Genomic DNA, 26,685 nt, shown 5'->3' with positions numbered 1-26,685 from the left:
CACTCATTTTTTCATCTGTAAACTGGAGCTGTTGAGAGGATTAAATGAGGTACACATACATAATACTTGGCATTCTGTCTGACCCAGAGTGAGCGCTAAATATTACCTCCTCCTGGTTTAGTCCTGGGAGGTCTCAAAGGTCCAAGTGATGGCAATATCAGAGATCCACTCAGCAGCTTCCAATCTCTTTCCCCGTCGCCCACTTCCGCTACCTTTGGGCCACAAACCTTGCCTGAGCACTCCCACTGTACCTGACCCACGTGGAACCCTCCTTGCTACATAGGGCAAGCGAGTGAGGCAGACTGGGCTTTAAATCCTCCTTCCACCACTGACTGGCTTTTTGACCCCAGCCAGGCTCATCTCTCTCAACCAGTTTCTTCATCTGTCAGCTGAACACCTGATTAACCACCTCAAAGGGTTTTGCACGACACCTGCCGAAGACAGTTCATTTAATCAACACTGCAGGCATAACTAAAGATAAGGACAGAACTTGAACCCATACTTATCTCCTGTTAAGAGCCCAGTGACCTCGATTTTGTCTGGAGGCCTTAACCACACAGGTAACACAGGAGCTGGGCTGTCTTCTGATACTCAGAAGTTATTAAGAAAGGAGGGGAGAGATGTTATCTGGTAATTCTTACTCGCAACATGTGTGCACATACTCACACACACCCCCAACCACTAACATGTTATTTTATTTTTTTAAAAAAGGTTCCAATACAAGGCCTCAGAGTAGTGCATGCAAATCAATGACCTTCAAACTGTCTGTCACTGTCAGATGACCAACATAATCTACTACCACAGTCTGTGACCTGGTAAAGAGACCAGCTTCTCACCGAGTCCCATCACCTATGCCAACGTCCAACCTACCACGTGGCTCTTGATTGATTCAGGTACATTTTAGTATCTGAACAGAACAGACACATTGAGCAGCAAGCATAACGAGTAAGCGTCCTTAGTGTATTAGACAAGGGAAAATACAGACAAGGCATAACAGGGAAAAGCCAGCTTCATTTGATGCCTGAATCCCCAAAGTCTCTTGCATACATGATCTGTGTCTAGGGACATCTGCCAACGCCGTATCAAGGACTTGCCCATTTTCCAATGAGATGGAGCTGTTTGCGATGAAGGACTGCAGGACGGGGGAACTATTCACACGAGGCAAAAACCTGAAGTTGTGGTTGCAATTCATAGGCCATCTCTTCCCTGACGTTAACCCATCCCTGTAAATCCAACTTTGTGCCCGTGTGAATTCCGAGGGATAGAGAATTCTAACTCCGGTCATGTCTGTGATTATAGGAGAATATAGCCATGGAAGAATTAAATGGAAACATACAGCCGTGGAAGAATTCAATCACATCAGAGGGTTTTAGTTTGATTTAGTATATTCAGTTAAAAAATTTCTTTTTTTTAGCTTAAAAACATGTTTCTTATATTAGTGGCTCTCAATGCTCTTAGTTACTTATACATTGCCACCTGCAATTGATTTCAGAGAAAGGGTATGTTTGGTAAACTAGTCTTAATTGAAACCACCAGCTAACTAAAAGAGATATATTCTCATTAGAAAAGTAATCATGAGGGAGACCAGCATTTAGCTTCTGGAACTACCTGCTTTTCGGCACAGAGAGCTTCCTTCTCTTCAGTCAAAGAGAAAAGACAGACTGAGCAGGGAGGAGCATGCAGCCATCCATAAATCCCTCCAGAGTAACAGCATGAAGGGCAATGACCCTGAGGAAGAAAAAATGCCTGTACCGGGCAACATTTTATATGCCTGACGGCCAACTTCCCAAAACCATGACAATCAGCAAGGTTGGTAACTGGCTGACCTCAAACCCACTCACATTCCTTTGTGAAGAGAACCCAGACTCGAGGGGTCCTCCACACACCCTCCACCCACCCACTCCCCATTCCCACATCCCCATACAGGACCCCCTCATTCAGCCCAAAGATCCAGCAGGTGCTAAAGAAATGTGAATAGTGTCAATACAAAAACAGATTACCTTTACACCACAATGTTTTTCAGACCTTCCCAAGATCAAGAGAGGTCGTCCCAGAATGTAACAAAGTGAATTTCAACTCTCACACCATTAACCATTGAGAGTATGACCCAGAGTTAGTTAAGGGGTATAAAGTGACTAGTGGTCAGTTATTGTTCAGTAGTTAACAAGCATAATTGCAGGAACTCTACCCAGAGCTGAGCACACTTGGGTATCAAGATGGCAGATGTCAGTTAAGGGTTATGTTCCTGTAAACCTAAGCACCAGAGCTAAATTAACAATTTCCCTTTTTGCCCTTAATTGGTGAAGAGTTCAAGTACTGCGATTCTACCAAAATGATCCTGGGTTGTGCCTCTTTCAAACATTTCAGTTTCTTTTTTTTTTTTCCCCAGCCATGCGGTGCACTGTGCAGGATCTTAGTTCCTTGATCAGGGATTGAACCCGTGCCGTCAGCAATGAAAGCGCCGAGTCCTAACCACTGAACCATCAGGGAATTCCCCATTTCAGTTTCTTAATACTAAACATTGGTAAAAAAATATCTCACCAGTGTCCACGGCCAGCACAAGATGAACCAAAAAGGAAGAAGGCTCATCAACTAGCCTTGGAAGTTATTTTAATTGACCTTCTGACTCAGGGGAGCTTTAATTCTTCTGACAATGTTCCACAAGAGCTTCCTGGTCACCAATTCCTAAACTATGAAAAAGTCTGAAAAAGCCCAGCTCAGAGTTATTTTGCCAAAGCTCTAGAGGAAGCTTTCTCTGGGGACAGACAATTGTCCCAGCGGTCATTCAGTTCCACAGAGCCACACTTGGATAGAGACTCTTCTCCCAAATTATACCACCTCCATCAACCAAAAAGTTACCCACTCCTGTTTTGTAAAAAGTTCACGATCAGACTCACAGTGATACCCCTGCACTGGGAGTTTAACTTCCTGAAAGAGACAAACAAGAAGTCAAAGAGGGAAACAGACCCCGGTGAAACCTCACCACCATTACCCACTCTTAAGAAGAGGTGCTGGGCTTTCCTGGGTCTTAAATACTGCCTTCATAGCAAGACCTCCCCCTTCCATTGTACAGGCAGAATGTGCCCAGTAGAGCAGTGGAAGTCCCAGGTAAAAGCAACATAATACCCTAATGGGGACAGACTTCCTCCAGAGCCGAGTAAAATTTACAGGACTCTATCTTGTCTGTCTTGGCTAAAGGAAAGGCCCTATATAAGGCTGCCCTATAATACTGCATAATGACCAAACACCAGGCAGGAGCAAATGGCTGCAAGAGGTACACAGTAGCCATTTCTGCCCAGGGCCCAACAGAACTGCGCTTAGTTATATCTCGGCAGTGAAGTTTTAAATTCCCTTCTAAAGGGAAAACCCAATTATAAAAAAAAAAAAACAAAAAAAACAGGAAAAACAGCAAATGCATGCTGATTCTTCCTGTTCTAGTTCCCATTTTATTATTCAACTATCATGGAAAATCTCCAAGTGCACAGCACGAAACAGCAGATTCCTCCCCCGCTGACCTGCGTGCAGCTTAAATCTCGCCCTTCCTCCTTGTCCATCAACTCCAGCAGCCCTCCCTCCTGCTCCCCTGGCTCCTGCCAGGCCCCAAAGGCGCCCTGCCCATCATGGTCAGTCGGCGCCCCTCTTCTGTTTGGCCATGGTGTGCTTCAGCTCCCTCAGGTTCTCCGTCAGCACCTCCACCTCGTCCAGGCGGCCGCACTGCTTGGCATCGAAGATGTACGCCTTGATGTTGTCGATCTGCTGGAGGAGGAGCTCCTCCTCTATGGGCTCCTCGCCCTCCTGCCCGCTCTCACTGTCCATCTCGAACGGGTTAGTACAGGGGGCCTCCTCGAAGGGGCTGCCAGGAACAGGAGGTCCTGAGGGTCTCTGAGGGGGATGCCCATCTTCCTCGTCAAAGGGGCTGGGGGCTGGGCTGTCTGGGCTAGTGAAGGGATTCCCTGCCACTGCCTCCTCTTCCTCCTCCTCCTCAAAAGGATTGTACTCCTTGAGGACACAGGCTGGAGGGCCGAGAGGAGGCTCTGCAGCAGGAGGGCTGGCCGTGCCCTCTGCTGCAGGGCTGGAGAGGTCTTCCTCATCAAAGGGATTTAGGGAGGGCACCTCATTGTGCTGCGACGTGGTGCTCTGGGGCAAGAATTCCTGGCCAAGGGCTGGGGGCCCAGACCACAGTCTGATGGGCTCGAGAGCCGAGCTGGGTGAAGGGGTCTTGGGTGCCGCACTGCTCTGAGCTGGGGAACAGCCCAGATCCAAGGCATGAGCAAGGTGGTTGCGAGGCTCTCTGCCTAGCTCCAACTGAAAAGGCCTGATTTCTCGGAAGTCCAGGGACCGAGTCCGCGTGTGCAGAGATGCCGCCTGGAACTGCTCCCGTTCTCGTTCCCGCTCGCGTTCCCTCAGCATCTGCAGCTGTTCCCGCTGCAGGTCCTCCTCCTCGGCCTGCCTCCGGGACAACTCAATGGCCTTCTCTGTCTGCTGCTGGTCATACTCGTCCTGCAGTTGGCGCAGGTTCTCCTGCAGCGTACGCACTTCATCCATCCGGCCCGCGGCCTTAGCCTGCCTGATAAAGGATGTGATGTTGTGGATCTGCTGGAGGAGTGGGTCCGAGTCTTCGACCTGCCCTTGACCTCCAGAGAGCGGGAGCCAGCCCTCAGCCTTTCTCAACGGGGCATGGCCCCCGCGAAGGGACACCACCTCCCCGTTGGTCGCATGAGACACCAGGTCACTGCGCCTTTCCTCAAGCCTTCGCTGGGATTCCAGGGCAGCCTGGGGAGACACCAAAGCCAAAGAGAAGAAACACGGTCACCAGGCCAACAGCCACACCGCCAGCCACCCTCTGCGGTCCCGCTATCCCTGTGTCAGTGAGACTCCAATTCTCCACCTCAGGACTACGATATCCAACTGCTAAAATCAAATCAGGCTTTTTTATCAGAAGGGAAGGAGGGACACACCCTGATTTTCAAAATTAAAATACCAAATAACAGTAAGTTAAGGGATAAGCTTTTCTCAATCTTAGATTCACTGGCCACGTACTTAACTCTCTGAGGTCTATTACCATTCATCTACACTAGAACCTCACACAATCTTAAATACACATATTATTCTGTTTAATACTGCATATTCCAAAGTGTTCTAGAAAGAACTCCCTGGTGTCTGGGTCCTCTGCAGCTTGTACCAGGGGGAGGATTGCCAGTCTCTATGGTATTCTGGACAGGAGAAAATCAGTAGAACCTCTGAAAGAAAAATAGGACCTGGAGAGAAAAATAATTACCCTGACCTCTGAAGATGAGAGAGGCCAGAAACAGAACAGAAGGAGAATGCAAACTAGAGAGAGTGAGAGGTTCTGACTTAACGACAACCTCACAGGACCTCCTGGGAGCCTGAGGAAGCCTCTGCGCTCAAGGGAGCCGCAGGGAAGAAGCCAGGACGCCAGCATCCCTGAGCTTCACTCACCCGTCTCTCCAGGATCTTCTTCCTCTCCACTTCCTGCTTCCTTTTCTTTTTCAGTTCCTCAAACTGTTCTTTGGTTGGCAGTGACATCAAACCAAGCAACTTTTCCTGTAGGGGGTCACAGGCAATTTTACACTTAAACCCTTTTAGGAGAAAAAGTGAACCTGAAGCCCTCTAGTGAGAGCCCACTTAAGCTAAACTACCCCACTCTCGGACAATCACGTTAATGAGCAGAGCAGGGAAGGACCTAACGCTGAAATCGGAGCAGAGCCAACTTCCAAATAGGCCAGCCTTTTCCTGATGAAATGATCAACACCAGACATCCCAGTTATTTGCCCTCTCAGTGGGGCCTTTTCCTGCCCTCCCTGTCTACATCCGTAAGCCTCCGTCAAAGCCCCAACCCCACGCTCTTTACGTTTCTCCACAGCACTCTCCACCCTCTTAAGCTATACTTTTTAGTTGTTTCTTTTCTATTCCCCTCTCTAGAATACAAGCTTTATGAGAACAGGAATGTCTGTCTTTACTCATGGCAGGATACCCAGCACCTAGAACACTGCCTGGGACTCAGCAGGCACTCATCAAATGACTGTGGAATACAGCCACTAATCAAAAGCAGGAAGGGCCTCATTCTCTGCATTACGATGTTGGGAAACTAACCCAACAGGACGCTTAGATCTCTGTCAGGAGCCCCACAGGGGATTGACTGTGACTCTCACAAGGGCTTTCTGAGGTAGAAACAACTTAGATCCAACCACCTACGTCTAGTGCGCCCTTGTCACCTGTTTCCTCCAAACCAATGGCCCAGGAAGAGTCCCGTAGGAGCTTATCCCAAGGAGGAAATGCTATGTGCAAGTATGTCCATCAGGCAATCCTCAACAGCAAAAAATGGGAATCTATCAAATGCCCAGTGAAAGGGGAATAGTTAAAGGATAGTGTACACAGAGCACTATTCTGTAGTCATTCAAACAAGAGCTGTTTGAGGACCACATAAAAAAGTTCTTATGGGACTTCCCTGGCACTACAGTCATTAAGACTTGGTGTTTCCACTGCGGAGGGCATGGGTTCGATCCCTGGTCGGGGAACTAGAAATCCTGCATGCCGTGTGGCGCCACCAAAAAAAAAAAAAAAGGGCTTATGATATAAAATTCAGCAATGAGAAGGCCTAAACTTGCAAATATGCTACTTATATAAGTTACTATAAGTAGCATATGTAACTACTTTATATAACCAGTGCAAATGGAATAAAAAAGAAAATATATCAGAATGAGGCAGGATGGTGTTAAGGACATAGGACTAAAAGGAATATTTACTTTTCTTTGACATCCAGATTTTTCTCTAGATGTGACTGACACATTTATAACCTTAAAAAGTAATAAATGTACAAACAGAAAATAAACAAGCCATTGGCCCAATCTGCCTTCAGAGTGGTAGAAGAGCAGGGGAGGCGAGTGCGGCGTTTCTGCCACCCCAGGATGGCTTTACCTGCACAAAAAGCGTAGCTGAGTATCTGATCATCCTCTGTAGCCGTAAAGTGTTTGGATGTGGTGGAGGGTCCTGCTTCAAGTCTAAGGTTAAGATCTTCTTACTGAATTGGAACAAATACATCACTGTAACAGGCACTGCCAGCCTCAGAAACATGGGTGAAAAGTCCCGAGTCACCAGGCTTGCATGCCAGCAACATGTGTAGAGAAATGGGTTAGAGACTCCACTGAAATGTCCTTGCAGGCAAAGCCCATTTCTTACCCTTTGGCTGTACCCAAGGCCCCAAACAAGCACAGGGTGAACGACAAACACTCAGCCATCGAGGCACTGACCACTGGTGCAGGGCCAGCGTCGTGCGTGAGTGACCAGCACAGCAGAAGGGCCCTGTGCTTGGTTTCATATTCTGCTATTACTGTCTTACAATCCTTAATTTTGAACAAGGGACCTGAATTTTCATTTTGCAGCAGACCCTAAACCACGTAGCTAGCCCTGCACGTACAGATGGACAAGAGTTCCGCATCTCTGTTCTGAGTCACAGTACTTCCTACACTGCAAAGGGCTGATGTAACCCCAACAGCCAATCCACAGTTAAAAAGCAGCGACTATAAAAAAAAAAAAAAAAAAAAAAAAAAAGCAGCGACTGGGACTCCCCTGGTGGTCCAGTGGTTAAGACTCGGCGCTTTCACTGCCATGGGCCTCAGTTCGATCCCTGGTCAAGGAACTAAGATCCCACAAGCTGCACAGCACGGCCAAAAAAAACCAAGGCAGCAGTCAACTTGAAGAAAAGAATCTGTGTTTCCATCTGGGCTCCAGTCCTTCTTCTAGCTGTGGTGCATTCTCTCACCTATAAAATGGGGATGTTAATCTCTACCTCACAGGGTAACCATGGTATGATAAAGGAGCTACTCTGTGTGGAAGTAGTCAGTGACTGGCACACAGCTGGTGTCAATCAACTCCTATTCCTTTAATAATAATGAACAATAGAAATCCTTAACCGAAAGTTACTGAGATGCACTGAGTGCCAGAGCTGGCAACTCCCTCAGCCTCCTCCTCACACACTCCCACTATCACCAGGACTGGGTAAGCTCAGGTCTGCTGGCCGCCCACCACTCATTAACAAAGCACCTCCTCCACTCAAGGCAGCACGTAAGACATCACCTAACAGACCTTACCTTAAAGCGTCTATTAGCTCATACACTTTCTGCACTTCCACTCGAAGGTCATTGGCATGTTCCAGACTGTAGGTTGTCTCTCCAGCACTAGGGAGAAATCACAGAGATGTTTGATCTAAATGTCATCGCACTGAACGGACAGCGTGGTGTAAAAGGACTCACAGAGGGGTAGACAGTTAATTCTCTCCAAATGGCATTTCAGACTCTTGCATATATTGCAATGCTCATTCCTTTTCAAAATATAAGTGCTAATCAACTAGAAACTGCTTTTAATTTGCAGACACCATAGGGACACACTAGTGCCGAGGTCTTTGAGGACCAGCTCCTAAGCTCATTGCCAAAATAAATGTGACTGAATCTACTTCAGCCTACTTTCCGTGAACAATTTCAGTGCATCTAGTAAGACGGTTGAAGTGGTTTACTAAATGAGTTGGTCAGACCACGTAAGAGAAGGCACTTTCTTTTCTCACTCAAAGACTACCCAGGGAGCGGAGGAATGATAGGAAAGCTGACCAAGGAATCCAAGCCACGGCCCACGTGGCACTGTCAGTTGCCCCATGCTCCCAGGTCTCACGAACAATTGCTCCCTGTGTGAGAAAATCACTTGGACTCCAACTCAAGAAAGGAGGTGAGAGGGAGTAACTCTGCCCAGGGTGGAGGATGGGACATCAGGGAAGGCCAGAGGTGGCTTAACCCCAGTCTCAGAGGAACAGCAACAGTTATCATGTGGTCTTAGAATTGTTCCTTTACTAGTCTGCCATTCCCACCAGACTGCTGAACTCCAAGTGCAGTGATCATGGCTTTTCATTTTTATACCCCTAGTAACTAGCACATGGGACAAGCTTAAACAATGTTTACTGTGAAGAGAAACATTTCAAATGATCTCCAAGCTATTAATCCAGCCTCAGCAATGGCCACTCAACTCTCTTCCTGAGGCAACAGCAATTTAAGTTAAATAAACAGAAAGAACTGCTGTGTTTACCTGTTTTCCATCTATAAGGCAGGCCTAGCTGGAAAAATCTTGGTGTGTGCTGTAATCTGCAGATTCAATAAAGTTGTTTCATCATCTCTAACTGCACAGTTTGCAAAAAGAACATCAGATCAGAACTAAAAAGACTTGTACTTTGTCTTGATAACGCCAAGTCATGTGGAAAATAACAGGGTTGGCCCAAATCCGAAATCACTGCCCTGGTCTCAGTCACATCAACCAACTATAATCTCCTCGGAGCACCTATCATGCCTGGCATTATTATCATGTGCGTTACTTGTTCACTTGGTTACGGTCTGCACTCCCATGATAATGAAGCTGTCTCCACTGTCCACTGCTGCAGCCCCAGCACCCAGAACAGCACTTGGCACATAACTCGTGCTTGCTAAATATCCACTGAGTGAATGAGTGACAGACTGAAAGGCACTTACTTAAAGCACTTCAGAACTGGTCTTTGGAGGCGTAAGAGTTAGACACCTGGAAACATGCTTAGCAACGGTAGCTCCCCCCTGGCTATGGAGGCCCATACAGTCTCTGTTGCAACTATTCAACTCTGCTGCTGTAGTGCAAAATCAGCTACAGTAATCAAACAAACAGGCATGGCTGTGTCCCAATAACATTGTATTTATAATGTTGAAATAAGTGTGAGCAAGAATGTGGAGAAATTCAAAGTCTCATACACCACTGATGGGAATGTAAAATGGTGCAGTCATTTTGGAAAACTGTCTGGCAATTCCTCAAAAAGTTAAACACAGAGTTACCATATGACCCAAGAACTCCACTCCTAGGTATATACCCAAGAGAAATAAAAGTATATGTCCACAAAACACCTATACATGAATATTGATAGAAGCATTATTCCCAATAGCCAAAAGTGGAAAAACTCAAATGTTCACCAAGGGACTAATGGATAAACAAAATGTGGTCTACCCACACGGTGCTTCACACAAAAGGAATGATGCACTGACACATGCTACAACAGGGATGAATCTTGAAAATTTTACATTATGTGAAAAAAGCCAGACACAAAAGATCATATATCTATGATTCTATTTACATGAAATATCCAAACTAGGCAAATCCATAGACAGAAAGCAGACTAGTGGTTGCCAGAGAAAGGGAGATGGAGCAGGGACTGCTAACGGGTATGGGGTTTCTTACTAGGATGATGAAAGTGTTTCAGAATTAAGACAGTGCTGATGGGTGTACAATTTTGTGAATGTTGTACTAAATGTGATGTGATGGTTGTACCAAAACCACTGAACTGTACACTTTAAAAGGGTGAATTTTATGGTGTGTGAATTAAATCTTAATTTTAAAAGAAGAGATGGCACACTAGATGTGGCCCGAGGGCCAAAGTCTGCCAACCCCTGACCTAAAGGAAATGTCTGCTCTCAGCCCTGACACCTCAGTGTCACCCTGAATGGCATCTACCCAGGCACAAGCATGAGGCACAGTGCCCTTGCTCACCTCCGGATGCTGCACTTGGCAGTGGTGCTTATCGTCCAAGGCCCTTCCTAAACCCGCTCAATCAGAAAAGCTGGGGTCACATGACTGAACATGACTACACAGGACTGTAACATGCACCCCAAAGAAATACAGATATGACGAAGATTCTCTGCAGTCAGTGGCAGAAGAAAAGCCTGGGCAGAGTTAGGAATGTCATTTTCACCTACTAAAGAATTGACCTAAAATGCCAGAAAACAGTCACCACTAAATTAGTAAAACAGAGAGGAATAGCTTACTTTAATGATGCTGCCATCCTGATGTATTCAGGAGCTTTTTGGTCAACTTTCTCCATGCAAAGTCGTAATTTCTAAGAACAAAAAAGAAGAGGTGAGTTGTGCTCTCAAGGTACAGAAAAGCCTACCCAGAGGTTATGTTGAATCAACAGATGTATTTAAAATGTGCAGTTTTATAAAATGAAAAAAGTGCAGAGAGTGGTTTTTAGCTCTGTTTTGTTTTGTTTGTTGTTATCAATTTCCTGATTTAGACCTACTCTACAAGAAAAGCTTGCAGGAAGGAAAGAAAGCGAGGGTGAACTTTTTTTTTTTAATAAATTTATTTATTTTTGGCTGCGTTGGGTCTTTGTTGCTGTGCGCGGGCTTTCTCTAGTTGCGGCGAGCGGGGGCTACTCTTCGTTGCGGTGCGCGGGCTTCTCATTGCGGTGGCTTCTCTTGTTGCGGAGCGTGGGCTCTAGGCACACAGGCTTCAGTAGTTGTGGCACGCAGGCTCAGTAGTTGTGGCTCGCAGGCTCTAGAGCCCAGGCTCAGTAGTTGTGGAGCACGAGCTTAGTTGCTCCGCGGCATGTGGGATCTTCCCAGACCAGGGCTCGAACCCGTGTTCCCTGCACTGGCAGGCAGATTCTTAACCACTGTGCCACCAGGGAAGCCCGGATGTTTGACCGGATGTTTCTGAGAGGAGCAAGGCCTTCCAGGACACAAGTCATCTGAGTTTACCAAGGTAGAGAAAAGAAATTAGTTGCTATGTCCTGTATCTGCCAGGTGATGCCAGATACCAGCACAAGGCACTGCCAGGGCTCACTTCAAAAAAGAAGGAAGCCAAAAGTGTGGCAGCTATTTACAAAAATGAGTTGTCAGATCATGAGCTCCACATAAAGGATGGACAATGGCTACATCTGCAGCTCAGCAAGGGTTTAATTAACACCATTTCTAGTAGCCTGAGTATTTTCATGGTGGTTTCAGAAATACAGCCACTGTGACCTACAGAACTGCTACCAGTGACCATTCAGTGATCATCAGACAAAAACACATCCCTCCTTGGGGCTTCCCTGGTAGCGCAGTGGTTAAACATCCGCCTGCCAATGCAGGGGACATGGGTTTGAGCCCTGGCCCAGGAAGATCCCACATGCCGCGGAGCAACTACGCCCGTGCTCCACAACTACTTAGCCTGAGCTCAGAGCCTGCGAGCCACAACTACTGAAGCCCACGTGCCACAACTACTGAAAACCACGTGCCTAGAGCCCACGCTCCGCAACAAGAGAAGCCACCGCAATGAGAAACCCACGCACCACAACGAAGAGTAACCCCTGCTAGCCGCAACTAGAGAAAGCCCACGCGCAGCAATGAAGCCCAACGCAGCCAAAAATAAATAAATAAAATCTATTAAAAAAAAAAAAAAGATACACCCCTCCTCTGCTCAGTTTTGCACAAACTGCTTCCGATGCCTGGGCGGGTTTCCTCCTCCCCGTTTCCTACCACCTCCCTGCCCAACCCCAACCTGGCTCATCCTTCTCATCTTGCAGGCCTCACCTGGCCATTAGGAGGCCGAGCCAGGCTCACACCCAGTCTGACTCTAAATCCCAGCTTCTGGCACCACACTCTGCTCCTTTAAAGCAGCATCTACTGAAGGCATTCCAGGGTTGCTGGTGGTAATGAGAGCTGAGGCATTTGAATGGACTTAAAAGAGGAAGCTCTAAGCCTCCGGGCAGTTTCTCAAACTCCAAGTGAGTGTGGCAGGACTCTTCCAGCCCACTCTTCACCACCAGCTCCAGCTCCTGCCCACCCACAGAACTTGTCTACACCGCATGGCAACCACCCTTCCTCCTCCTGCCCCTGGGCCACAGAAGCCCTTAACCACCCCCCCACCCCGCTGTCAAGTGGGCATGAAAGGGTGAGGGAACAAGTTTGTTGCAACATACCCAGTGACTCTGCGACTCACCCAGGGCCCTAGCTAGTGCCCTTTGGCAAAAACTAAAAATGATTCAAGGGAATGACTTCCCAAAGCATTCTCCAAAATCTGCAGGCATGTATATAACCAACAGCCAGATCTCTCGAATCAGACTCAAGGCCACACACGAATCACCTCGTAGAGCTTCACGATGTCAGGGGTGTGCTCCTTCTCATCGATCTGCTGCTCTCTCTTGAGTAGTGTGTCCTTGCAGTGTGTACAGCAGCGGATCCGGTCGTCATCCTTCTCGTCCAGGACAGAGCTCACGCTGCTCACGCTGCTGATACTGGCCCGGCGGGAGCCGTGGACACTGTTGGGTGACTGGCTGGGGCTGGTATGAGTGCTCAGGGAGTCCTTGCTGGCACTGGTGAGCTTGTCTGTAAAGCACAACACAGGACAGGCAGCAGTGAGCCCGCAGCCTCCAATCACCCCACCAGCCACAACAGCAGTGGAGTCCAACGGTGGGGGTGGCACGAGAGCAGGCTCTGCCCACAGGTGAGAAGCACCCACACCTCTGCCTTCCGGGCTCAGGCTCTGAGGTGGGATGGATGCCCAGTGCAGCTGCCAAAGAGCCAGGCAACCGAGGACAGTCTGTCTCTGAGGCTCTGAAGCCCACCCCTAACCTGGCCTTACCACCTACTGCCCTGCCCCGTGCCTGAGACACAACCCAGGCTCTCCCTGGGCTACCCTCCACGGCCTTCCCCCACGCCCAAACGCCCGACTCCTACCCCTTCCAAAGCTCAGCTCAAATGGCACATCCTCCTGGAAGCCCCCCCGCCCCCCGCAATTCCTTGAGGCAAAAACAATCTGCCTTTCTATCAGTTTCTACTACATCACCCCTTGTGGAGCACTTCCCACTTTTCCCTGTAGTGATAGCTCTATGTACACCCCAGAGCTGCCCTAGGAATCTGTGATTCTGAGGGTAGAAACTGTCTTATTCATAGCTGCAGCCCTATATTTTTTCCAACAGGGCCACCTCATAGCAGCTACCCAGTAAATGTCAGTTAATTAGCTCAAAAGAAGGAAGGTGAAGAGTGTCCCCAAAACATAGCTTATAAAGTCTCAGGTAAGACAGGGAGTCGCCTCAGGGAGAAAGGGGAAGTATCAAGGTAATGCGAGCCCGCTGGACATCAGAGCTCGACAGAGGAAGCATCTGCTTCTGTCCCATGTTATCCAGACATCCTGCAGCCAACGGTACATGCAGAGTCAGCAGAACTCTCCAGGGTTGCAAAATCACCCCAAAAGTCCCAGAATTAGCCAAAACCCCATGAGATCATCTTTCGCAACCTTTAACCAGCTGAGGTTCAAAGTTCTGGACCACTGGGACACGGTGTTCCACCTAACCTTTACAGCCTCATTCCCACATTCTCAAGCAGTGTTTCACACCCCCAACTACTGTACCTGCTCATCTACTAACCTTCCCCAGGCCTTTCCACATCCCACGCCTAAGCACCAGCTCTTCACTCTCCCCAGGATGCCTGCCTGCCCCACCTCTCTGCAGTCCCAGTTGTGTTTCAAGGCTGCTCTCAAACGTCACCTCCTGACCCTGAGCACCCACACTCTCACTCTTCTTCAGCCTCTGCAGCGGCCTCAGCAGCACTCAGTGGCTCTCATATTATGACATTACAGCCTATTCTATATGACGGTGAGCTGTCTGTGACTCTTTGCTCAAAAGAAAGGACTAGCCCGCTGCTCATTTTAAGACCACCTCCTACAGTCTCCTCTCAAAGCCTCACCTGCCACTTCAAGCAGAGCTGACAAAGATTCCATCAACTCGGGACTTCCCTGGTGGCGCAGTGGTTAAGAATCCACCTGCCAATGCAGGAGATACGGGTTCGAGCCCTGGTCCAGGAAGATCCCACATGCCGCGGAGCAACTAAGCCCGTGCGCCACCACTACTGAGCCTGCACTCTAGAGCCCGCGAGCCACAACTACTGAGCCCGCTCACCAGAACTACTGAAGCCCACACGCCTAGAGCCCATGCTCCCTAACAAGAGAAGCCACCACAATGAAAAAAGCCTGCGCACCACAACGAAGAGTAGCCCCCGCTCACCGCAATTGGAGAAAGCCCGCTGGCAGCAATGAAGACCCAACACAGCCAAAAATAAATAAATAAATAAATTTATTTTTTAAAAAAAGATTCCGTCAACTCTCCCATGTGCCTGACACAACTTCTCTCATCATACTTGCCTCTTTATAAAGCAGTTGTTTGTCAGTTTGTCTCCCCTGCTGGATGCTGGACTCCCTGAAGGAATGGCTGATGCTTATAGACCAGACGTGGGCAAACAACAACCTGCAAGCCAAGTCCAGCCTGTTTTTGTATGACCCTCAAGCTACATATGGTTTCTACACTTCAAAAAGGTTGTTTAAAACAGAAGAAGAAATGTGACAGAGACCGTATGTGGCCCACAAAGCCTGAAATATTTACTACCTGATCTTTTATGGGAAAAGTTTGCCAACCTCTGTTACAGACCATTGAATCACTGGTCCCTAACACAGGGCCTAGGCTGTAATGGGCTTCAAGGAATAAACAAGTAAATGAATGAAGATCCCATGGGCCATTAATTTTTTTAAAAAGTCCCCCAAATCACCCAGTGGTAATTAGTAAACAAGTTAGTCTCAAAAGGAGATCAGGGTCCAGGGCCCGCCTCCTCATCACCTACTTGCCAAGGGAAGGCTGATGAGCTCCATACACTTCTTGCACATAATAGACCCACAGAGGCGGCAGTGGTGGCGGCGGTTGCGGATGCTGAACTTATTCCCACAGTCTGGACAGAAGGGGACATCCTGGTCGTTGACCCAAGGCACCACGGACTTTTCTATTGCTTTGGGAAGAACAAAACAAAAACCAAACAAACATAAATGTAGGCCATTTTAAAAAGGAGATCTGGTCAAGAAGAAAGATAAAGAATAGAAGGAATGTGAGCAAAGTTCTAGAGTTACCTCGGATCTTCGCAGACTCAGTATTTGTTCTGTCAAATGCAGTGAGCTGACAAGGAGAAAAAAGTGCCAGAAGGAATTAATCTGGTGGTGTATACACTTTCTACAGGCAGAAGCATCAAGTGGGAATGAGCACACCAGCATTGCTCAAGTCTTATCTGTCGTCTCCAAACCCAAAATGTCACAAAAACAACTTTGTGGGGGATACAGTATTAGCTTTGCATCCAGAAGGTACCTCCCTTCGCATGACCCATTCCAATCTCTTTATTGTCAGTTACCCGCTTAAGCAATAACCAGGGGTAGGCAAGGGCACGGTGGGGTGGCTACTGAAAGCAATGGGAACCCCCCGATTCACCACAGTCCTCCTGGACAATGAAAGTGGTCACATATTTCTGCCCTACGAAGTACACATAAAGAATTGAACCCGTGTGGTTGCTGCCATGCCCACCACACCACCCAGCTTATACACAACAAGCATTTCCAGGGTTAAAGTAAACAGAGCGATCGTGGTATTGAAGACACACTCTTAAACCAACCACAGGACGAGAGGTTCCCACACTGCACACTGGCCCTGGCAGGGTACTCCTCACACGCCTGGTTACTAGCCTCTCTGTTTGCCATCACATGGTATCACACACTATGCCTCACTGCGTGATTGTCCCTGGGACACCCAAACGAGGAAAGGATCTAAAGGCAGAAAGGCTGTCCAGCAGTCAAGTGGCCTTCATAGGAAGAAAAAGGGAAGCGGGATATGTGGCCAGTCATCAACCTGGGCCACCACCTTCAGTAAAGCCAGCCCAGGCTAGAACCATCCACCACGTCCTCAGCACAGCTCTAGGTGGGGTGCTTCCTTGCCAGCATTGGATATACACAATATACAAGACACATGCTACAGAAATGTAATTCTCCCCCCAGAAGATTTATACTTGCAGAAAAAAAGTGTTTTAAAACAAAAGATTTACCTTCTCTAACCTGATTATTAATTTATTGACTTCAACGACATAGTGGTCAATTCTGGCAGCTCGGTGTTTTTTGAAGTCGGAAAGATGGCTTCTCACAGCACCTAGGAGGGGAGGTGGTGACATAAACGACTTGTCGTTTTCCTGAGGGAGCCTCTCTACCTTGAATTTCAAACATTCTAGGATTTTATTATATTTATCTATTTATTTATCTATCTATCTATCTATTGGCCACACCATGCAGTATGTGGGATCTTAGTTCCCCAACCAGGGATTGAACCTGGGCCCCCTATGTTGGGAGCGCAGAGTCTTAACCACTGGACTGCCAGGGAAGTCCATTAGAGTCTTATTAAAAATTAAAAAACTAGAAAAGCAAATGGAAGGAAATTTGCTAAAATATTAACTGTGGTCACCTTGGGGCCACAAAGTATGATAGGAAAGACCTTAAGGACAGAGGTTGAACTCTGGGGCCAGCCTGTGCTCAAGTTTCAATTCTGCCACACACTGTGTGACCTTGGACAAGTTCCTTAACCTCTCTGTAACTTGGAGTACTCAGCTATAAAATGGGGAAAACAGTAGTACCTACTCCACAGGGCTGTTATCAGGACTACAGAAGTTAAAATTTATAAAATCCTTAGAATACTGCCTGGCACATGAATTTTTGTTAAATAAAAAGACAGTAACATTATGGGCAATTTTTAAACATCTCATACTTTTCTGTACTTTTCAAAGCTGGTACAATATAGTTTTTCATCAGAGTAAAAACAATCCTTCTCAAAATAGCCCCCCAAATGTAAACGCTAATAGATGCCCTTGGAGGGGGCTAGTTAAACTGGTAACTTCTCAGTCCAGCAGCCAAGACCCAGGACAAACCTCCTCACACAAATGGAACCAAGTAGCCTGTTGTCTCAGTGCATCTGAAATATAACCTGCTCAATCTCACCTCTTCTGAAAGCCGGCCCTGCCCCCTCAACCCTCCCAGCACTCATTTCATTTCTTCCACCCAGTGATGGCCTATTCATTTAGGTACTTTACCACAGGGGTCCCCAACCCATGCCATACAGCAGGAGGTGAGTGGAAGGCAAGAGAGCGAGCAAACCTTCATCTGCAGCTCCCCATCGCTCCCCATCGCTCACATTACCACCTGAACCATCCACCCTCCACCATCGTCCATGGAAAAACTGTCTTCCTTGAAACTGGTCCCTGGTGCCAAAAAGGCTGGGGACTGCTGCTTTACCATATCTAGATCTTCATGCTACACTCTTAAGCATCCACGCTTTTCTTCTTCCCTAATCAACTTTAACACCTAATTAAATTTTAGTTTCGAATTTTTAGGAGTGACAATACACGTTAACTTTTAAAATTTGCCATTCACGTGACCTTTTGTAATTTGTGACTTCCTTCAGTTGCTGAAACAGGTAAGTTAATCAGTAAATCACCTTGATAATTTAACACTGGCAATCATGAAATAAGCTATCAAAAAGCTAATAATTCATATGCTTGAAAAGTCTCCTTCATGTTTCTTTCATATGTAACTAATAAATATATGCATATAATCTTATTTTTAAGCCATTTTTCTCCTGCCATAATGAAAATAAAATGTTTCCACTCTCCAACATGGTAGCCCCTAGCCACACATGGAGACTGAGCACTTAAAATGTGGCTAATGTGTGGTTGTGGAACTGACTTTTAATTTTATTTAACTTTGATTTATTTAAATAGCCACATACAGTTAGTAGCTATCATATTGGATAGTGTAATTCTAGGACTTTCCTCTTCCAAAAAGACACATTCTGGGATTCCCTGGTGGTGCAGTGGTTAAGAATCGTCCTGCCAAGGCAGGGGACACGGGTTTGATCCCTGGTCTGGGAAGATCCCACATTCTGCAGAGCAACTAAGCCCGTGAGCCACAACTACTGAGGCTGCGCTCTAGAGCCCGCGAGCCACAGCTACTGAGCCCGCACGCCTAGAACCCGTGCTCCGCAACAAGAGAAGCCACTGCAATGAGAAGCCCGTGCACCACAGGAAGAGTAGCCCTGCTCGCTGCGACTAGAGAAAGCCTGTGCGCGACAATGAAGACCCAACACAGCCAAAAATAAAAGTAAATAAAATAAATAAATTTATTTAAAAAATAAAATAAAAGACACATCCTGCAGCAGCACTATTTGGTAGATGACCCCAGGGTAAATATCACTTCCCTTCTTAGAGCCTGTGTTCTCATCTATAAATGGAATGAGCATTACTACCCTTTCTACCTCACAAGGCTCTTGTGAAAGGTGAACAAGATAATGAGTATCAAAGTATAATAAAGTACTATGGGACTTCCCTGGCAGTCCAATGGTTAAGACTCCACACTTCCAATGCAGGGGGCATGGGTTCGATCCCTGGTTGGGGAACTAAGATCCCACATGCCATGCAGAGCGGCCCCAAAACAAAACAAAGTATAATAAACTACTACGAAAGAATCATTATTTACCCATCGCATGGATAGAAAATACTATATTAATGATCACTATCATTCAACAGTTAAAGGACATGTAAGATTAGCTAGTTCAACTCCATGTGGCATGATCTTTTTGGTAAAAGCTTTACTGAGTTATCATTCAAATACATACAATTCACCATATAAAGCATACAAATTCAATGGTTTTTAGTATATTGACAGGGTTGTGCAACCATCACCAAAATAAATTTTAGAACATTTTCATCATCCCGAAAAGATGGTAATTTTGAAAGGAAGCAGATGATAACACAATTACATGCTTCAGAAAATTAAGTTGCATGAACCAGTGCTTCTCAGTAGGGAGGTAATCAATGTCTACACAAGAAGAGACAGCCCAGTCAATGGACTGCACCTGGGCTGATGTCAAAGACCTGGATCCCTACCCCAGTTCTGCAGTTTCCTAGCTGTCTGATCCTGGGAGGTCCCCATAGAGTTCAGTAAGGATTAAACGAGAGTTTAAGCATTTAATGCAGTGCCTAACACAAAGCAGAGGCCCAGCTCATTCTTGTCCATTTTCTCCCCCCACTAGAACACAAGGTTCAGAAGCTTACAACCATTCTGATTTACTGGTGTCTCTTCAGCCAACTCTTAAAACATATAGATGTTCAATAAACATTTGCTGAATGAATGAACGAATGAAAAGAATTTCTTACCAAGCTCCTGGGGTTCCCACATGTAAGGATCAACCCCTCCATAGCTGAAAGACTCATATCCTTGGGTCCCTGATTCAGCTCGGTCATCTCCTTCTCGTTTCAACAGCCTGTTCTTTGCTTTCCTAGCCTTCTGGACAAGACCTTGAAAAATGGAACAAACACCATATGAATCCACGAAGATAACCCAGTAGAGAGTCAAGGTCCTACAGGAAAAGCACTTAGATTTCACCTATCAACAGGGTCCCAATGCATTTCATGGCTTCTCCTGTATCAGGGTTCTTTCATTTTCTGAGGACATAATTAGTATGGGGGAAGGAGGAAAACTTCTAGAATCACTGTCACAATCCCATTTACTGGTCCAATTCCATCCTCCAGCCCATATACATCACAGGGATCTTGTTGCTTAAATCAATTATAAAGTTAAGGAGAGACTCAACTGCAGGCTGAGGAACATCAGCAAACTGTACCAGTAAGTTGGTTCTGAACTAGAGATTCTTGAATTCAAAGATCTGTACTTTAGATATGTAGTACGGAAGGGAACTCTTGGGTCTGGGGTCCCATAAGAAAGCCGCAGACTGTGATTTCAGCAGTATTATTATGATTAACTCTAGTCTAAAATCCTAGGGCCATAAAATATAAAAGAGACTACTTCAGACAAAATTAAAGAAATTCAAGGACTGTAACAGCTCGGGGCCAAGGAAGTACACAAGAGGAACTATGTGCTTCTATGAGGACAAAAACACCAGGTCAAGAGCTCGAAAGGTAAAGAGAGAGAGCTAAATAGCAGGAATATGAGGATATTATGTTTTTATTTATTTATTTGTTATTTGGCTGCAGTGGGTCTTCGTTGCTGTGCTCGGGCTTCCTCTAGTTGCGGCGAGCTAGGGCTACTCTTCATTGCGGTGCACGGGCTTCTCATTGTGGTGGCTTCTCTTGTTGCGGAGCACCGACTCTAGGCACGTAGGCTCAGTAGTTGTGGCACGCAGGCTCAGTAGTTGTGGCACGCAGGCTCAGTAGTTGTGGCACGCAGGCTCAGTAGTTGTGGCTTGCAGGCTCTAGGGCTCAGGCTCAGTAATTGTGGCGCTCGGGCTTAGTTGCTCCACCGCACGTGGGATCTTCCCGGACCAGGGCTCGAACCCATGTCCCCTGTATTCGCAGGTGGATTCTTAAACACTGCGCCACCAGGGGAGTCCCGAGGACATTATGGATAGTACAGTCTATTCCCCGGTAAGTCATTCCCTAGCCTTGGGTCTTGCCTCCCAAATTCCAGCAAGACAAATGGAATCAGAATCTTAATGAACACCAGAGTGTCTCCCAAATTTCAAGCTTCCTAAAAAAGAGGCTGATTAAGAGGAACAGAGAAAATGAGGAAAGTTAAATTCAACTGACAGCCCTTGTGTCCTGAAAAGGCTTTGTTAAAAAAAATGCATCTCAGATAAGGCAAATGTCCTAGACACAAAATGCACTAGACACTGAATCCTTCCTGAAAGGTTTGGATGGCTTTTTTATAACAGAAGGTAGCTATAAATAAGCCTAGTGAAGGCACCAGGAAGACAATGGGCTATATACATAAATAGTTTCCCTCTGATGTGAGATACTGTGAGTTAGGAGAGAAAGTAGCCCATAACCTGCCCTTGTCAGGGATGGTGAGGCTAGTTTTAAGAGACTATGCTAGAGTTAGAACCAAAGCTTGAGCCAACCAAAGAAGGACCTTCTTGCAGCCTTCCATTGTAACGGACACTAAACAGAGAATTAGAAATGCCCTTCCTAATAAAAGCGGGCTTTAGTGCTTGCAGCCCGGCCCCTTAGCTAACATCTTTGAGAGTTATTTCCAGTCCCAGGTTTTCCAAGAGCCCAAAACAAGCCAAGTAAAGGAAGCAGAGGTAGGAGGAAAGAACTCCACTTGAAGAGGTAGTTTCCAGTATCTGATCGGCCCAAAGCATTTCTTCAACTCAGTACCAGGTTTCTCCTTTTCATTAGTGAAAAGAAAGCCCAAGTCTTGACTTCTTGACTTTGTGATTATGAGCTACATGAAAGAAAAGGGGACTAAAATCTAGGTGCCTTATTCATTTTGCCTGTCTTCCCCTCACAGCCAAAGGAGCAGGAAATTCACTGTCTCTCAAAGGAGGCAGAAACAGAAAAGCAGAGAGAAACAGACACTGACAGAAAAGAGAAACTAAATTTGATAACTCCCGGTCTCTCTCCAGCTACTACTCAGGATCAACCCTCACTTCAATTCAGTCAGCAGCAGAAGGTCCTATATCTGTTATTCCCTCGATAATCTTACACATTTTTCCCCTAATACAAGGGCAGTCATCACAGGAATGTGAGGACATTCTCTAATCTCTCCACCCACCGGCATCAAGGTTTTAGTGATATCACGGTATATGACTCAGTTGAGCTGGCACTAAGACTAGATGCTCACTGAAAATCATGGAGGCCCTTCAGTTATCCAAAGGACCCTTAGACAATCAGTCCCTTCGTTTGCTAGTTTTCCAGCTGCAGTGCATGCTGTGACTGGAATACAGGGCCTCACCTCATCAGTGATGCCACGCACAAAGAGGAGCATTAGGCTTAAAGGTGATGGAAGACATGAGGTCAAGGCCTACCTCCATCAATTCCTATCTGACCTTGGATAAGTCACTCCACATCTCTGAGCCTCACTTTTTCTCTATAAAATGAGACCAACACCTTCCTGCAGGGTTGTTGGGAGAGTCAAATGAAATAACAATGTATGTGAAAGAACATACATTTCTCTTTTTTTTTCCTTTTGGGTCTCCTCAGAGTTATGACTCTGCTCCAGCCTCTATAGCCAGAAGCCACCTAGTCCACTGCAGCCTTCAGGATTTTGAAAATGTTTGACTTTGTCATATTTTTGACAGAAGTTATAAATGTTAATACTTTCAACAACTCTTTTTTTCTGAACTGAAAAGTGAGACGTGGAGTGAGACTTTGATTACAAGGGGCATGTGACTCACACGTGTGGAGACCAGAGTCCGCTTAGGAATACATGGATCATTCCTTTCTCTCCCACCCAACAAAGAATTGTGAATACAGCAATAGACCTTTTTAATCTCATTGCCTTCAGAAATGTGGCCAGCTATTAACTGAATCACTAGGAAAGTGAATTCCAGAGCACCAGCATCATACTTAGGGGTTAGAATCTAAAGTTCGGGAAATGAATAATCTGTATAGCAAAAATCTGAAAAATTCTTTCTGCAAACCTCCAGGACCTGAGGGTCCTTGGAAGCTCAAAAACCAAGTTTTAACTTTTTGGGTTTAACTCCTTATATTTCAACCATAATCTTCCTTTTCCTGTGCTGCAGAGGACAAGGTCTAGTTGAAGAAGTAAGGATGGCAGGAAGGCCTGAATTTGTGACAGATAAATGGGTGTACAATGTGCCTCCACTTACAGAGCAAAGGAAAGGAATTCCACCCCAAACCCTCTTAGGCTGGCAGTTAGGTAATTCAAACATTCTAGCAAGAGACAGCAGAGGACAGTAATTACACTTACTAGGTTCAAAGCCGGGCTCTACCTCACTTTGCAGCTTCAGGCAAGTTATCTCTGTGTCTAATCTCTCTGTGTCTGGTATCCTCATCAGTAAGATGGGCTCATAGTCACATAGTTATCGTGAGAATTAAATGAAGTTAATACACTGGGAAGATTTTGAATAATGCCTGGCACATGGAAAGCACTAGAAATATGTTCTCTATTATTATTATTAATTTCGTATTGTTTATCATATTACGGTGGCAACATGGTAGCTGATGAAAACCATCCCACGAGTTAAAGCTCCCAGTGACAGAATGAGATAAGCAGAGAGTCCCTGTCTCTTACTTTTAATTTGCCCTTTGACATCACGGTCTTCCCCAGAGTGCTCTTCCTCATAATGTGACTGCAGCTGATAGAAAGACTGCAGGTCCTTCAGGCACAAAGGGCAGAGGAAGCCCTCCCTCACTTCCCCTGGGTCATCCAGAGAAGCCATGGCAGTGTCACTCTCAACCCCCGCAAGGCAGGGTCCTCATGCCAAGAGTCAGCTTGATTCCTCCACAAGAGACAAGGGATCCGCAGCATTAGCTTAACCAAGCAGCACACAAGAGATGGGGAAGTGGCATCACGGCCCTGGATGAGGTATCCTCTCTGGAGTAGGAGTCCTAAGAAAGGAAAGAAGCGGGGGGAAACCAATTCAGGCAAATTAGCAGCAATTGAGAATTTTCCTTGTCCTTTTCACAGTTCAGGAAGGGTACTTAACATTTTTCAGTGCAAGTTTGAGAACACAAACTGCTTTCTCGAATCCTTAGACCAAAACACAAAACTTTCTAAGATATGAGAACATCACTGGACAATGGCAACTCAGTGAAAGGGAAAGCACAGATTCTTGAAGAAAGGAAAATACAACTTCAACAGTAAACACAATACCAAGGCAATTCACTAACATTCATTCCAATGATCTAGCTTCATAATCTGTATTCCACTTTAGCCGCTGGGGAAATGTCTGAAATAGTTATCAACAAGCACAAATTTTTATTTGACTCTCTTTACCTTGACCATTTATTCAACTACATATATGGAGCTCTTGCACCTCTGTCAAAAAGGCACTGATATAAAAGGGATAGCACCTGCGCTAAAAATCAAACCAAACCAAATCAAACAAAATTCCAGCTTCAGTCTAAGGAGGAGCATTAGAAACCTAGTGATCAAAAAGAAAAATCTATTCTGTGTCTTACGTTTGTAGGGTACTTTTTCTCCAATAAACTTACTAGACTTTATAAACCAGCAAGCCTAACGTTCTCACTGCTTCAAAAATAAAAGAAGCTGATGCTTATACAATTCAGGGCTTAATAAGTTACATTTTCAGTTTTATCAGGCCACGGCAAAGTCACTTCCAATGTCACCTCAGAAAGATGCATAGCCATAGGGAAATGCAGACAAAACCAATCCACAAAAGCAGAGAAATTTCTCCCCAAGAACCTGAGGCCACAAACCACAGTACAGAGTGAGGGAGAATGTATGACCATCATCTTTGAGCTGTGGATGGACCTGCTAACAGGGCCACGGAGGAGGAACTGCCTAAGCCCTCAAAGCTGAAGAGTGGCAGTGACCCAGGAAATAAACAAATGAAACACGAGGTCCCTGTTTTCTTCCTCTAGCTAAAAAGCCCAATGGTTATATACATTCAGATCTCAGCCCCTTTTCCAGACGGTCGCTGATAAAGCAGCTCCCGGCCCCTCCCAGCCAGGGGTTCACCCGAGCCCCCTTCCTTCCCACGCACTCACGCTACCAACACACACTCCCCATATCTCAAGACACCCTCACTTCCTCGAGAATTTCTTGCTTGACGCATTCTCCCATCGGGCAGCCCTGCACCTCTCCTCATAGCATTTATCTCAATTTGTAATCACAGGTACACAAAGCGACTTAATCCAACAGCCTGTAAGCTGTTTGAGAGCAGAAGCCACGTCCTCGTTCCCAACACCACACTCCCCGGGTCAGTGCCCGGCACAAAACACCGAAAATCTCAACAACGCTCCAAGGGTGAATAAATGAATGAACGGACGAGCCCTACAATCATATACCAAATACCCACCATAAACCACCAAGCCAGGCCCCACGTCCACAACATATGCGAGAGCCTCGCACCCTAAATCACGTCCAAAGTCCAAATAAAACCCACATCTCCTGCAACTCCACGTCTAGCGTGAGAGCTGCCGGCCACACGCCGCAGCTACCACACATCCCCCGGCCGCCCGACCACCCTCCACGTAACTCAACGTGACGTGCACGCGCCGCATCACCGCACCCACAGTGCGGTGGGTGAAAAGGCTCATCCCCACAAAGCACACACGACAACTTCACATAGGCACCACACAAACCCCGAAGCCAAACGCCTAAACCTCCACAGAAGACCCAGAAAACGCTCCTGGGAGACAGCCCCCCGCCGCCCCAGCCGCGTAACGCTACAGAGCTCACACAACCCCAAGCAACCACGGAGTAAAAACACCCCGGGCACACGAGCGAGACGCGCGGCCCGAGAGCCCCAGCGCCCACCACGCACGTCACACCCACCACACACGGATCCCACGCCCGCACGGCCCGCCCGCCCGGTTTCTGACAAGAGCCCCGCAGGCACGCCCAGCCCGTGTACCTTTCCCGGTCCCACAGCCGCGAAGGCCTGTCCAGTTCTCCGACCCGAGCTCGGGGCCTCCACGACCCCTCAAGCGGTCGAGGCCACCATCTCCATCGACTGCTCGGCGCTCAACAGCCGCGCCTGCGTCGACGCCTAAAACGAAAGAAAGGCAGACGGACCACGGAGGAGCGCCAAGTCTTCGAGGGCACGGAAGGGAATCCCCAACCGCAGGCCAGCGGCGGATTGTGCGCAGGCGCAGGAAAAACCGGCCAGGCGAGGCTGGGTAATTTTGCGACGTTTTGACGACTCTGGTAGTTCCGCCAGCGAAGTTGAACCACGCCCCTTGCTCTCCGCCCCACTGTTAAGTATGGGAAAACTGAAGCCTGTGCTTTTTTGCTCCTTGACCGAGGTGCGCAGTGAATGAGGCAACGAACACTTCTAAATTAATTAGAGTCAATTAAACTTCCTGAGCGCTAGAGAGTAAAGGAATTATTTGAGAGGCTTGGAGGATGTGGAGAGTCTGGAATATAACAGCATGAGAGTGGGCTTATAATGACAGGAAGTATACATCCAAAACACGTACAGAGTGCTCAGGAAAATCTGTGAAGTTTTCCAATACAAACAAGACAGTAATGAGATATCACTTTACAACTGTTATAGTGGCCGTTAACAAAAGAAATGTGTTGGGGAGGATGGGAATGGAACACATGTAG

The 26,685-nt window shown here is 46.7% G+C and overlaps 1 protein-coding gene across 1 annotated transcript; it reads right to left on the bottom strand.

The window, feature by feature from the left end:
- Positions 1-679: 679 nt before the first annotated feature.
- Positions 680-26,685, bottom strand: RBSN (rabenosyn, RAB effector). The gene is made up of 12 exons (XM_067755563.1): positions 25,991-26,685; positions 23,683-23,999; positions 19,845-19,985; positions 16,692-16,792; positions 15,733-15,778; positions 15,453-15,614; positions 12,925-13,166; positions 10,845-10,915; positions 8,112-8,198; positions 6,940-7,042; positions 5,461-5,565; positions 680-4,773 (listed from the first exon to the last, which is right to left on the bottom strand). Exons 2-12 carry the CDS (start codon positions 23,828-23,830, stop codon positions 3,625-3,627), a joined length of 2,355 nt encoding a protein of 784 aa, XP_067611664.1. The 5' UTR covers positions 23,831-23,999; positions 25,991-26,685; the 3' UTR covers positions 680-3,624.

The sequence above is a fragment of the Pseudorca crassidens genome, chromosome 10 (genome assembly GCF_039906515.1).
Source record: "Pseudorca crassidens isolate mPseCra1 chromosome 10, mPseCra1.hap1, whole genome shotgun sequence".
In the NCBI taxonomy this organism is placed as follows: domain Eukaryota; kingdom Metazoa; phylum Chordata; class Mammalia; order Artiodactyla; family Delphinidae; genus Pseudorca; species Pseudorca crassidens.
This window is presented reverse-complemented; position numbering and strand designations above follow the sequence as displayed.